A 12,723-nucleotide genomic window follows, 5' to 3' on the forward strand; every position below is an offset into this window, starting at 1 on the left:
ACATTTCATCGTACATGGCACGCGCTGGGAGCTTGCGACTTCCGGTCGAATCCACCGCTTTTCGCGGAGTAGAGAGAGCTGCTCCGTGGAGTGAATCTGGCGGCGGAGCTGCTCCAGATCTGCCAATGAAACATACAGGGAGCACTCTCAATCCGCCAATGGAACAGACTTGCTCCTAATGGAGCAGAAAAACTGCTACCGGAAGTGCTCCGAATCTGCCAATAGAATTCACCATTATGTACAGCAAAATTCCGAGCGAGTGCCCCCCCCAACTTCCCAGCAATGCGAAATTACTGGCAAAATGGGGGGGGGGGGACGCATTGCAAGAACGGCACCAAAATTCAAGATGGCAGTGGCAAAGTTTTCCTGCCAGAAAAAAACGGAAGGCACGTGGACTTCCTCAAATTATTCTCGCTCTCATTTGTTGCAAGGCGCATATCACAACAACGGCTCACAAACACAAGAAACACAAGGGCAATGCAATCAGATCGCGGGAAGCACAGCATGGAAGCACCTCCAATGACAAGCCAACAAAGCTCTAAGCAACAGAGATCTTAGAGGCCTTACTATTGATGGCTATGTTGTCGTGGGTACCATTGCAGTACAGATCTTGAAGGCCATGCTTTTCATTGCACTAAGGTTGAGGTGCGCTTGTTATGTGGGGGGAAACAAACTGACGAAAAATTTCAGGTGCAGGTGCTTAGAGATCGGGCTGCTAACCAGGAATGGAAGGAATCCAAGGAGGACAGTGTTGCACGGATCGAGGTGCGGAGCGGTGGGGGAGGGGCGCTTGCTTGAAATTTTACTTTAAGTTCTCGCATATCAGAAAAATGTACCCACCAATCCAAGGGCCGCCTTGTGAACGGGCGAGACGGAGAGGTCGGCACTCTTGATCTCCCACACCTGACAGGGCTCGAACCACGCGTCTGGCGCAAGGCTGTTGTCGAACCGGTAGTACGACTTGGGTGCTGGGATTACGTGCTCCTTGAAAAAGGCCGAATGCTGGTCCAGTTGCTCCTCGCTGAACCCGGTGCCAATCTGTACGGACACAGGTGAACACAGTCCCATGACTTTCACATAATATGCATTTGCAACCAAATTAACAGATTAACAAGGTCAGTTCCTTCATGTCTGTTAACATGAAATTAACATCAATAACGCTTGAAGCAGTGGTAGTGCGTACAATAGGGTTGAAAGCTGGGCTAGTTGGTGAGTGATCATTATACCATATGGTGAAATAGCGCACTTTTGACGAGAACAAAGCGGACAAAGCGAGTGTCGTGTCTTTCTTGTCCCCTTTGTCCTCGTCAAAGGTGCACTACTTCACCATACGGTATGATGGGCAGTGTGTACCTTGCAAAGCGTCTGGAACTCCTCATTGTCGGGGTCGTAGCAGCCGAGCAGGAAGCAGCCAAACGTGCCCGTGCGCTTTCCCTTGCCATGGTAGCCACCGAGCACCACCGCATCCACACTGTCACCGACGCCATCTAGGTAGTCCTTCTTCAACTGTGTACACAGAAACACAGAACCCACAAGTCCAAGTTATTTCTTGAAGCATTTGATGCGGAAACTTTTGGCAGGCAGACGCAAGGCACTTTTGTATTGCGAAAAGGCAGTCGCTGAACTCTCTTCCCAATCGGCAAGGGCCCTTCGTGTGATGCAACATTTTCAAGACATGGGGCTGATGAACGACAGGTCACTGCTACGCCCCTGCTACCAATGGTATAAAAGAGTCAGGCGCAACAATTGCCGGCTTTGCACGCCCGGCTAACCACACCTGCTGCAAAATCACCACTACCAAGTTTTCTTGCACCCGTCTGTCGACAGCGAATTCCCTAAAAACTTAAAAGAAAAAATCTATAAAATACTTCGCACCAACACGGCCAAAAGTAAATTCTCGGAAATTACTATTCCTGTTGAACATTTAAGTTGAAGATGTTTCCTTCATCGCAAATGCCACAAGACAAGCAGCAGCAGCAGAACACATTCACAATCCAAATTTTTCAGCAAGTTTTCTTTCGTCCAAATACGAACTAACATATTTTCTCGCATATAACCCTCCCTAACTCTACAAAAAGAAAAGAAAAAGCTATACACATAGCCCCAGCATATAACCCGCACCCACTCTTTTTAAGCACATTTTTCAATTTTTTTGGTGTGGGCTATATGCGAGAAAATACGGTATGTACATAACGCTTGAAAATACTTGTGCCAAAATCGAAAGGCCTCTTTCACTTGAATTGTGAGGTCTAATGTCGAACAGTAAAAGAACTATGAAGACGGCAGTACCCACAAATGTACTTTTTCCTTATTTTCTGGATAGTCCAAGTGGCCATCAGTCATAGTGTATTTCTTGGTGTGCTGTAGAAGGGAGTAGTTTAGTCATGTATCTGACACATAATTTCTCACTCTAACCTCCCTTTAAACATGCAATAGCAGTGCTCACAGGAAAGCGCCATGAAAGTCCTTTTGCTGAAATCCTCACGAGGCAACACCGCAAGAGTCTGTTCGCAAAATCCCATGAGCTGCACACACCTCATACCAGTTGTCGTATTCGCAGTAATACTCGCAAGGAAACACCAGTGCATTTCGCAGGAGCGGGAGCCGGACACACCTTGAGCCAGTTGTGGGAGCGCTTGGCGATTTCATACGTGGCCCCAGTGTCCAAGGACTTGACCATGAGACCCTCGCAGCTGCCTGCGAGATTACAGCAACCATACACATCTCGTCACTTACACGTCTAATACAAAGTATACAACTCAACCTTAATAACGAACACAGAAACGTAACATACAATTTATCACGTCAAGGGAACTAGCACTGGCTGGTTGTTCCATAGGCGCCTGTGCAACAAGAACACATGGCTGATACGGCCACACTCGGATATATTGAATTCGATATGCAAATTATTTGATATCTTGAAAATATATTCAAGGAGATTTTACAACTATTCGATATACAGAATAATTCATTATATGTGAGTTCGATATATGCAGGTTCAACTGTACACTTAGGAAGTCATGCAAGTGCGACAGCAGCCACGAGAAACACAACAGAACACTTTGAGTTTGAAATACTACAGTGCAGACCACTTATAACGTAACCGCATATAGTGCAGGACTGGTTATAATGCGGTCTTTTTCGACTCCCGTTTACCCTCCCATAGAACCGCATGTATACGCATACCGCTTATTATGCAGTCCCCCAAGATGAAATACCGTTTATAATGCGGTTGCAAGAAAATATTTCTGACAAACGCGGTAGCGAGTGCGGTTCTCAAAGGAGGTACGCCGCTGGGGAGGGAGTGACGAGATCGTTACGAAGGGCGAGGGCACGCACAGTGAACGAACGAGGGGCGGAGGGAGGAAAAAGACCGCGGCAGCGCTGTGCGGGCTCGTCGAGTGGGGAAGGATGGTGGTTGCCTAGGCGACGGAGTAGCCTTTGCACCGGCGGCGGCAAGGCTCCGCAGCCGCTTGCCGGCAGCGCGTTACGCGTGGAACGTACGATCGCGTCCTCATCAAGTGCGCTTTAAAGTAAGTTTCCTGTCGGGAAAAGCGTCGTCGTTATCACACTTGCTACAGATATCGCGTTTGCTACCTCGTCCGCAAATTGAAAAGTTTTGCGGCTTCATGACGCGAGCATGACTTCAGTGCGCGGACTTAAACGAGCTTGGCGGGCTTTTGTCGCCGTTGATCTCCCAGCCGCGAACATAAACTGCACAAACTTCGTATCATGCGCGCTGTTCTTGGGTTAGTGCTTGAGTGTGATCTTTTCGACGTCCGATCTTCATGTTGTCTTGGAGAAACTTCCCACGACAACATGCTGAACCGCACGCTAGGCCTAATCAGCGTTGGTTGCTTTTCGGTAGTGGTCGTGGGCGATGAAAGTTGCGGTTTGGTGCGGAATCAACGAAACTTTTTGCGATGGCTACACTTGAAGGGAAGAGAATCATATCGTTAATGAAAACGAGGGCATGGTTGGCACAAGCAACTCTCGAATGGTGGTTCCGGATTCGATTGCAATGTCTTGGACATCGCGTGCGCGCCCGTGAAATCGAACGATCGGTACCGCTCAGCACGTGAAATTTCGGTCGCGATTCGACATGGTTTCTGTGTAATGCGCATACCTCGAGGTGGCCTGAAACGTAGTCGGCGAATTTCCGCAATGGCACTTTGTTTTGTTTGCTTTTTCCCCCCCGTGTTCATTTCGTTGGTAATGCGGGTCTTTGGCAGTTAATTTTTGAACATGCATTCGGATATTTAAGTGGTTGTAAGCGCCCCAAATCGCATATGTCGATTATCGGACACGCGAGGCTACATGCTCAACACGTTTTCCGCAAGTGCAGCCTTTGTAGAAGGTTGTTTTGGTTATAGTGCGGTACCGCTTACAGTGCGGATATTCTCGACTCCGGCGACTTACATTATAAGCGGTCTATACTGTATACTAGAGCTGTGCGAATAGCAAAATTTTGGGTGCGAAGCGAATTCGAATATTTTTCGAATATTTCTAGAATATTTTTCAAATACTTTGAAGTGAAATTGCAGAAACAAAAGAGAGGATTCCTAAGCATATTCTTATGAGATAGCAACATGAAAGTGTTTCTTTTCGCTAAGTTGATGAAGCAATGGTGGGATGGTGTTTCATAGTTGTCTTATCAAGAATGAGGCAATGTAGAGGCCGAATTCTATTTATGTACATGATTTGGTGAACCGAAGTGTTGCCGACAACACTTTACACGTGATAGGCAAAGATGCCATTTCCTCAGCCTCTCCTCGTCTTTCAACTTCTGTGGAAGCCCAACTGATGTGGCGGACTCGGGTGTGCTCCCTTCAAGGCCGGAGTTCCAAATCTGCCTCGTAGACATCGATATATAAGAACATCTGAAATTTTGGATGGTAAAAAGTATCGGCGTCCGATTTTTCGGACTTCCTGCCCAAATTTCAGGTCCAAATAGCATTAATTGAGCCCCCACCTCCGCCATATCTTTGATCTCCATGTTGGAACCAGCATTTTCTTGAGTTGATACATTCGCGGCTGCAGCGGAGCTTGAAAGGCAGCTTTGCTGCAATACCGGGGTGTGATGAGGTGAAGCATATTGAAAATCTGAAGGGGTCACTTCAAATCTGACGTTGACTGTATTTGTTTTTGGGAAGTTCGAATAGTTCGAATAGTAAAATTCCAGTGCGAATCGAATCGAATAGCAAACACTATTCGAAAAATATTCGAAATTTTGAATATTCGCACACCCCTAAAATATACCTCAAAAAGAAAGAGACACTAACAGTAGCAGCACAAACTATACCCTCTTTTTAAAATTTCATATTCAATACTACTGCAGATCTAGTTCTCAAAGAACAAAGCCTGGTGATGCAGTTGGGAACCTCTCTTAATGAGCACAAGAATTTTTAAATGTCCTTTAAGAACTCAGAGTGCTCGTTTACATCTCTACAAGCCAAGAACATTTTCTTTATTTTCTGCTGTTGTCCACCGTTACAAATAAAGCGTCTGATTTACCAGTGTCAGAACAAAATTTCACTGAACGAGAAAGTCGTATCAATTGTAAAACGTCATTTTGTTCCGACCATGGTAAGTGAGCTACTTCATTTGTAAAATATTTCACCTGACCACCAAGACAAGACAGCAATTGGTTGAATTCTCGAATACAGCTGATCTTTAGCACAAATTAAAGGCTTATTTTGGGTTCTGTAAGCTTTAGGCATCACATATGGCCACTGTGAAATAGTTTCCACAGCAGCTGTACGTGACACACGATTTTAAAAAATTTATTTTTTGATAATTACTGAAATATTTTCTTTTTTCCGCACAGCCCCATTCAAAAATTAGCGTGGAACCTTATACATCAAAAAGAATCCATCAGCGACTACAACACGCTTTGCATATGTAAAATTTCAATACAATGAAGTTTCAATGTAACGAAGTACTAAACTGCCATTTTATCAACTTGAGTATATTGCCACACATCCTTATTTTTTAATTTTGACACGATCGAGTTTCATCCACAAAAACTGTTACCAGTGCTCAGTGCCGGCCACAGCTCAATGTTTGGGAAGCTTCACGATTGTTCAGATTGTTCCGTTCAGATTACGCGCAGGACGTAAGTAGTCAAGTTCATTCAAAAGCATACACAAGCACCAGCAATGACACTGGAAGGTTCAATGACTGATGTATAAAAGACAACGCGTACTGCCAACAATCACATAACTCGACCACCGACGACTGTTCTTGCTGCTATCGGGGTACAACATGTATTGCTTGTGCTCTGAGTTTTCTTTTCTTTTTTCGGGCACAAGTTACCCCAGTAAAGAGTTCCGTATTTCCCAGTCTTACTGCAGCCTTTTTCACCATCACAACCACACGACAATATTGAGGTAAAACTGTACAACCATAACAGTGCCCAAGTTCCACTTTATATCCACCTATATCAGTGACAATCACAATTACAGAATCAAAACAGAACATCACATTCGCTTGAGGCTGCCCACTCGACCTCCAAACAAGTCAGCTAATGAAGAGAGGGTTCACTGACCTTTGATGGACTCTTGAAGGAACTCCTGAATGTCCTCACTGTCGACAGGTCGGCCGACCGTGCCAGCTGCGTCTCGCCGGGCACCTCGACGAGGGTCTTGCGGAGAAGTTCCCTCCGTTTCCGCAGGGGCTCCTTGACCAACGACTCGCCGTTGTGGTAGAGGAGGTCGAAAGCGAAGACGCACACCTGCACCTTGACCTCTTCCTCGGTCGTCTCCTGCATTCGTTTAAAAATGCGCTTAGGTCAAACTACAGTAGACTCTCAGCAAAACAGAAATCCCTTAAACATAACTGCTTTAAACGCAACAAACGCCTCTACACTCAAACCTCATTATAACAAAGTCACATCTGCCAAGAAAATAACTTTGTTATATCCGAAAATTCGTTATAAACATTTATTTGTAACACTGTAGCTATGACTATTCTTCATTTACTTCGTTATAACCGATAATTCGTTATATCCGCGTTCATTATATCGAGGTTTGAGTGTAATATCACTGCTTTCGTGCTTGAATTCTGCACCCCGATTCGTCTCTCAGTAAACGGTAAACCTGTTAAACAGAACAAGCAACCCAAGCTCACCCGAGCAACCATTTCGCTTGCAGACTTCTTTAATTTCTTAGTGAAGTAGGATTTCTTCAGCTGTCATCATTTCCCATTTTGCTGTTCTTCAAACACACCTACAACACAAACTGACTCTAATTAAGTCACGGCTACTTCAGTTTTAGCGCCGTACCTTTCGCTTGCGAGTGCTCAACGTCTGGAATGGCAGGATGGTCTGGGAGGGGCGGTCCCAGGCGACGGCCTCGCTGTCCAAGATGCAGGTCTTGGTGTCGGGCGAGATGGCCGCTCGAATGCGTGACACCACCTCGGGATACTTGCCCGTGTTGTCCTCCTGGTTGCGGCTGTAGATTCGTACGCTTCCGTCTTCCAAGAGGTGGATCTGATGCAATAAGAACAAATACTTTGATGCTTCAGTACAACAAGCCTGCAACACGCTAAATGCCTACTGCAGCAAAATAGTAGGTCAGGCTTAGTTTAAAATAGTGCATTTGAAGCTAGGCCTAAATACTAGGCCTAACTTAGGCCTAAATTCAAAAAGTGTAAATTGGCAGGAGGCTTAGTTTCCATTCTGCGTTTCAAGCATGAGTAGGTGTGTCACGATGAAGGATGCGAGAACAGGCATTTTTGACATGAATGGCTGAAAAAAAAAAAATTGGCAACCATTCACTGAAGGCACTCACAGTGCCTGTTACAACACAGAAATCTTAGCACCGAGAACAAGCACTCATCACACAAGGCAAGTGTGACACAAAGATTAGCACGCATAAGTTTCTGGACATAGCCTCCGAGATTGGCCAGGGTTCAACAACGAGCCAGACATTATATTTAGTTATTTATTAAAATCCTCAGGGACAAAGGCATTAAAGAGGGAAGTGGTTACAGCAAACAAGAGAAAAAAATAAACATAAAAGCACACAGAATGTTTCAGTAGAGAGGCTTCTGATCATACAGTTTCAGCTGGAGTTAACGAAGGCGTATAACGTGATCCCGGAAAAGCGATAAAAAATGCACGAAGGTTAAAAACGTGGACGTAGTAAGAAAACAAGGCTTGGGTAACAAATGCACTCAGGTTAGACCCACAAAGTAGTAAAAAAACAAGCCTTCAATTATACAATGTTGGCTACAGCTGCTTAGAATGAAACATGCAAACAAACCTTCACACTATCAGAATGAAACAGACCACAGACTCGGTGATATATGACAAAAAAACAGAGTAACTACACATAGCTGCACCTCACCTGAGCACGCTCGCCGTCGTACTTGAACTCGCACGTGAATGCCGACCCTTCGAATCGGTTGAGCACCCTGAGATGGCCTTGGTCGGGTGGGCCAACATGGGCTTCAATGGGATGCCGGGACTGAGCCGGCAACGTTTGGGGAGCGAGTCGACGCCCTCTTCGAGCAGGGCGTTGATGATGCGTTCGTAGTCGGGACACTCGCTGCACGATAGCAAGGCAGCAAGGATTGTTTTGTGCTCGTATCAACGCAGAGCAGCACAAGTGAATGTAGATGGAGAAGATGACAAGCACAAAGCGCTTTTAACGTGACACGCATAGCGAACCGTAGTCGGTCAACACGCTTTGGACTTTTTCACTGCTACATACACAGAGCTTAATCTAACTTAACCTATGTTTTCCCAAAATATTCTGAGCAGCAAACTTTTTGGAGCATGTGAGGGCTATGTGAATTTTACGAAATGGTGGAAAACAAGGTGCAAAAAAATATTCGCTAGAAATCTACTGTTTCACGCATTGTTTCAAAATTTGCATTCAAGCACAGCTGGCTATGATTTAGATTTTGGCTGCGGCGGCATTGTACGTCAAAAACCAGGCGCCAGTGAGTACGCGGTCCTCGAAGGTGTGACGATCACATGCGTAATTGTATGCATCATTTTCAAATAACTGATGCCCTCTCAATCATGGGCTTGTCGGCGATCAGCCATTTCTGATATGGCAATCTCATCTTCTATCGAGGTCTCTCGTAACGTTGCCACATTTCACGTTTCGTCATGTTTCACGTTGCCACATTTCATTGTTGCCTGGATAACAACACATGACCGTCGTTGTTGCCTGTAGCAAGTGAATGGCTGCGTTGCTAAGCACGTGAATGAAGGTCCAATTCCTGGCATGGCGAAAGGAAACAGTTAGGTGGTAGTGTTGTGCTATGGGATGGCTCACCAATAAGCCGTCTTGAGGAGCAAGGCAGCTTCTTCAAGCCGCTTCTTAGATGCTTTTGGGTCACCGTGAGGTGGCGAGAGGGCAGCCGCGTGGGCCAGTGCAGTCAGCAGCGAAGCCTCGGCTAGACCGATGCGCAGTTTGCCACCGAGCGAGCGCACGAGGAACCGTGCCTCGCACTGGCGGCAGGCGACGAGAAGGACCTTGATTATGTCGACCTTCTTCTGCTGCACCTGTTGACGAAGAACCGAAGAACGTGCCATCCAACAGCATTGCAGGAACTGAAACTTGGGCGAGTTTGTAGGTGTTCATACTGGAGTAGTTAGCACAATAACACAATGACATGCGCTGTAGTGGGATATCACCACAGCTGGAAAGTGGTACTGTTGTAGAGGAATCTGCTAACGCAAAATACCGGTGAAATAATGTTTCTTTTTTTAACAGATAGAGTTAATACAATGCATGCAGCCTAAGCCCATTACAAATGATCCAAATACAATAAAGGTAGTTTCGAATACTATCGGAGCAAGATGCTGCACCATATACATGGTTATGCAATTGCCCGTTGACTCCTTTATATATTCACTAACTGTAATATTGCTATAGGCGTTATTTCTTCTGCAGTCACCTTCCGGTTGGACCATGACTACATGCAAAGTTACATTTTACAACATATCACAGACCTAAATTCGGACAGAAAGGGCTGCAGATATAATGCACCTTTTTTTTCCGGATAATTATGGTTTGTTGTAACGAGTGTCGACTGTTTTAACAACGAGCAATATCTTGTAATTATAAATTTTGCCATCGTCAAGTTAGTAACAGTACTTCATTAGGCCCATCTAGCAGTGAGGGAGGTACTACTACTACTACGTCAGGCATATCATGCATCTTAATGGCATTGTTACACTCACTGCACAGTTTTGCACAGCAAAACATCCCGTACGACTTTGCAGTGCTGTAAAGTTTCAGGGGGGATTAGTACGTACCGAGTTTCCCGTCATTTCTGCAATCGCACGCAACTTCGTAAACACGTGCGACAGCATCAGCGGCGGCGGAGGGAACAGCACTCGTTGTTGGCTGCGGCTGCTCTGGAATTGCCGAAAATTTTTCGTACAATATTACCGTATTTACTCGAATCTAACGCGCACCTTTTTTCCGGAAAAACGTGTCCAAAAATCGCATGCGCGTTAGAATCGAGTATCGAAAAAAAAAAAGAAACTCGATTATCGTATTGCCATCGACATTTCAAAATGGCCGCCTCCTATGCGCCTTGGTCATTTCTGCCATTTTTTCAGTTCGTACGTGTGCTGAGGAGATTGTCATCCCGTTCTGCGTTCGCATCGACGGCATGGAAGTGCAGACTCCAAATACTCGACGAGTGTACCACGATGCCGCATTTAAAAGTATAGTTATTACATGTGCAGTGAGACGGACGGAAATCGGGCCGCATCGCGGTCGTTCGGATATAGTTCGGAGTTCCCGAAACGTGCGTGCGAGACTGGCGCAAACAGAAGCAGAAGTTTTTTACAGCAAAACTTCACGAAAAGGTTTCAGTGGACCAAAGCAGGGCCGGTTTCCCGAAATCGAAGAATATTGACAGCGACAAGGAGTTGTCCGACAGCGACGAGGACTGATCCATTACGCGACTCGTATCGCTGCCGTAGTGGTGACAGTTTTAGCGGCAAGGCCCGCTTTTTGACTTTGTGTTTTACTTTTTTGAAACTTCAGTTCTTTAAAACCCAAATACTTGTTCTTCTGAATGTGCGAAGTTTGACTCCTACGGACTTTTTTTGTTCTTTTCTCTCACGAAAAATGGGTGCGCGTTACAATCCTTGGTCGCGGAAAACGGGTGCGCGTTGCAATCGAGGGCGCGGTAGAATCGAGTAAATACGGTAAAATAAGAAAACACAAGCGTGCAATATCTCAAGCTTCGCAGTACTTTCTCGCAACTGCAGCAATGAAAGACAAAAAAAAACGTAGTCAAAGCAGTAATATCTCAAAGGAGTACTGACACGATAATTTTCATTTGTTACTTTTTCACATCAAATGAAAGGCCATGCCTTCAAGAGCCTAGAAAATGTACTAATAAGTGTGAGTGCGCCCTGAAAAATTAATTACAGCATGTTTTTAAAAGTTAGTTTCGGTTTCTACTGTACCCTGACGTCAAGACACGGTATGAGCTCCTCGTCACGTGCTCGTGCAAGATATCGTGATGTTTTCCCAACCGCTATGCTCCGTGCCTCCATTGGTGACGCACAAGCAGCCATTTTGAATGTTTTTTGGTGATGTGCAAACGGCCATATTGTAAGTTTTGATACCTGATGTCATCACAACCAGCCATACCGGCGAGTGAAGTTACCAGAATTGACACTGCAGCCTGATGTCAAGCTAGTATCGATGTCAGTAGGGGTGCCACATGATACAGTCAACGGCCAATTTTCCGGACATGCTCGAAAATTCGGACGCTTTCACGGCACCGTCACCAGCCCCATAGACTTCAATGTATTAGAACGTCCAAAATTTCGGACGCTGAAGCTATTCCGCGTCCAATTTTTCGGATTTTCTGCCCAAACTGCAGGTCCGAAAGGCATTATTTGAAGCCCCCACCTCTGCCGCGTCTATCATCTCGCAGGTTCGAACCAGCGCTTTCGCGAGTCGATCTGAGACAGTAGCAGAGTCCGAAAGTCAGCTTTGCCGCAATGCCGAAGCGTTATGGGGGGAAGCAGACCAGAAATTCAATGGGGCCGCTATCACGGCGCCGTGCGGCGATGTTACGGTAAGCAGCGGAAATGCCCGGAGGCGTGATGGCAGCAGCTGGCAAACGCGCCAGTACGGCTAAAGTGCTGACAACCCTTACGATAAGCATCTTCAGTTAACTGCTCGGTAGTGCACGTGGCCTAGCGCAGTTGCATGCGTGCTGCAAGCATTTAATAGGCGAGAACCCAAATGCGTCGTGCCGCCATTCCAGCTGCCTCTTTGTGCGAGACCGCTAAGTGCGCCGCATAGACGCGTTGCCTTCGCGGACGAAACCAGCTCGCCATTGCCGCGCCCGTGTGCGGTCAGGAACTAAGTGCGCATCACGAACCCTTTCATGATAAATGCGTGCGTACGATACAGCAACAGTAAAGTGACGGCGTCAGCTTAGTTGGCGATGTGCTGCACACAACTAGAAACGATCGGCTTGACACGGCAGCAAATGCTGCGTATCGGCGGCAATTCGGCGATGTGTGTGCGCATGTTTACATGCGCACACGCATCAGGGAAAGCCGGACGAGTCGTCCGCTCTTCCTCCACAGTCTGTGTTCCACGTCATCGTTTACAAACGCTTCATGCGAGATAGCCGTAATATATTCCGCGCTTTGCTGTTATCAGCGGCGCTCATCACGAGATGCAAGAGTGGCGGTTGGCACGTACGTAGTTAAGGGGGGACGTGGCT

General features: G+C 46.2%; 1 protein-coding gene across 1 annotated transcript in view; it reads right to left on the reverse strand.

Annotated features, from left to right (window-relative positions):
* Positions 1 to 12,723, reverse strand: part of LOC119400289 (DNA ligase 1-like) — a 32,988-nt gene that overhangs the window by 3,182 nt on the left and 17,083 nt on the right. Inside the window, 10 exon segments of the mRNA XM_037667311.2 lie at positions 841 to 1,038; positions 1,354 to 1,506; positions 2,615 to 2,697; positions 6,548 to 6,586; positions 6,589 to 6,763; positions 7,283 to 7,489; positions 8,349 to 8,419; positions 8,422 to 8,549; positions 9,288 to 9,517; positions 10,274 to 10,375. Of these exon segments, the coding sequence (XP_037523239.2) occupies positions 841 to 1,038; positions 1,354 to 1,506; positions 2,615 to 2,697; positions 6,548 to 6,586; positions 6,589 to 6,763; positions 7,283 to 7,489; positions 8,349 to 8,419; positions 8,422 to 8,549; positions 9,288 to 9,517; positions 10,274 to 10,375 (1,386 nt within the window).

Source organism: Rhipicephalus sanguineus, chromosome 7 (assembly GCF_013339695.2).
Source record: "Rhipicephalus sanguineus isolate Rsan-2018 chromosome 7, BIME_Rsan_1.4, whole genome shotgun sequence".
Taxonomy (NCBI): domain Eukaryota; kingdom Metazoa; phylum Arthropoda; class Arachnida; order Ixodida; family Ixodidae; genus Rhipicephalus; species Rhipicephalus sanguineus.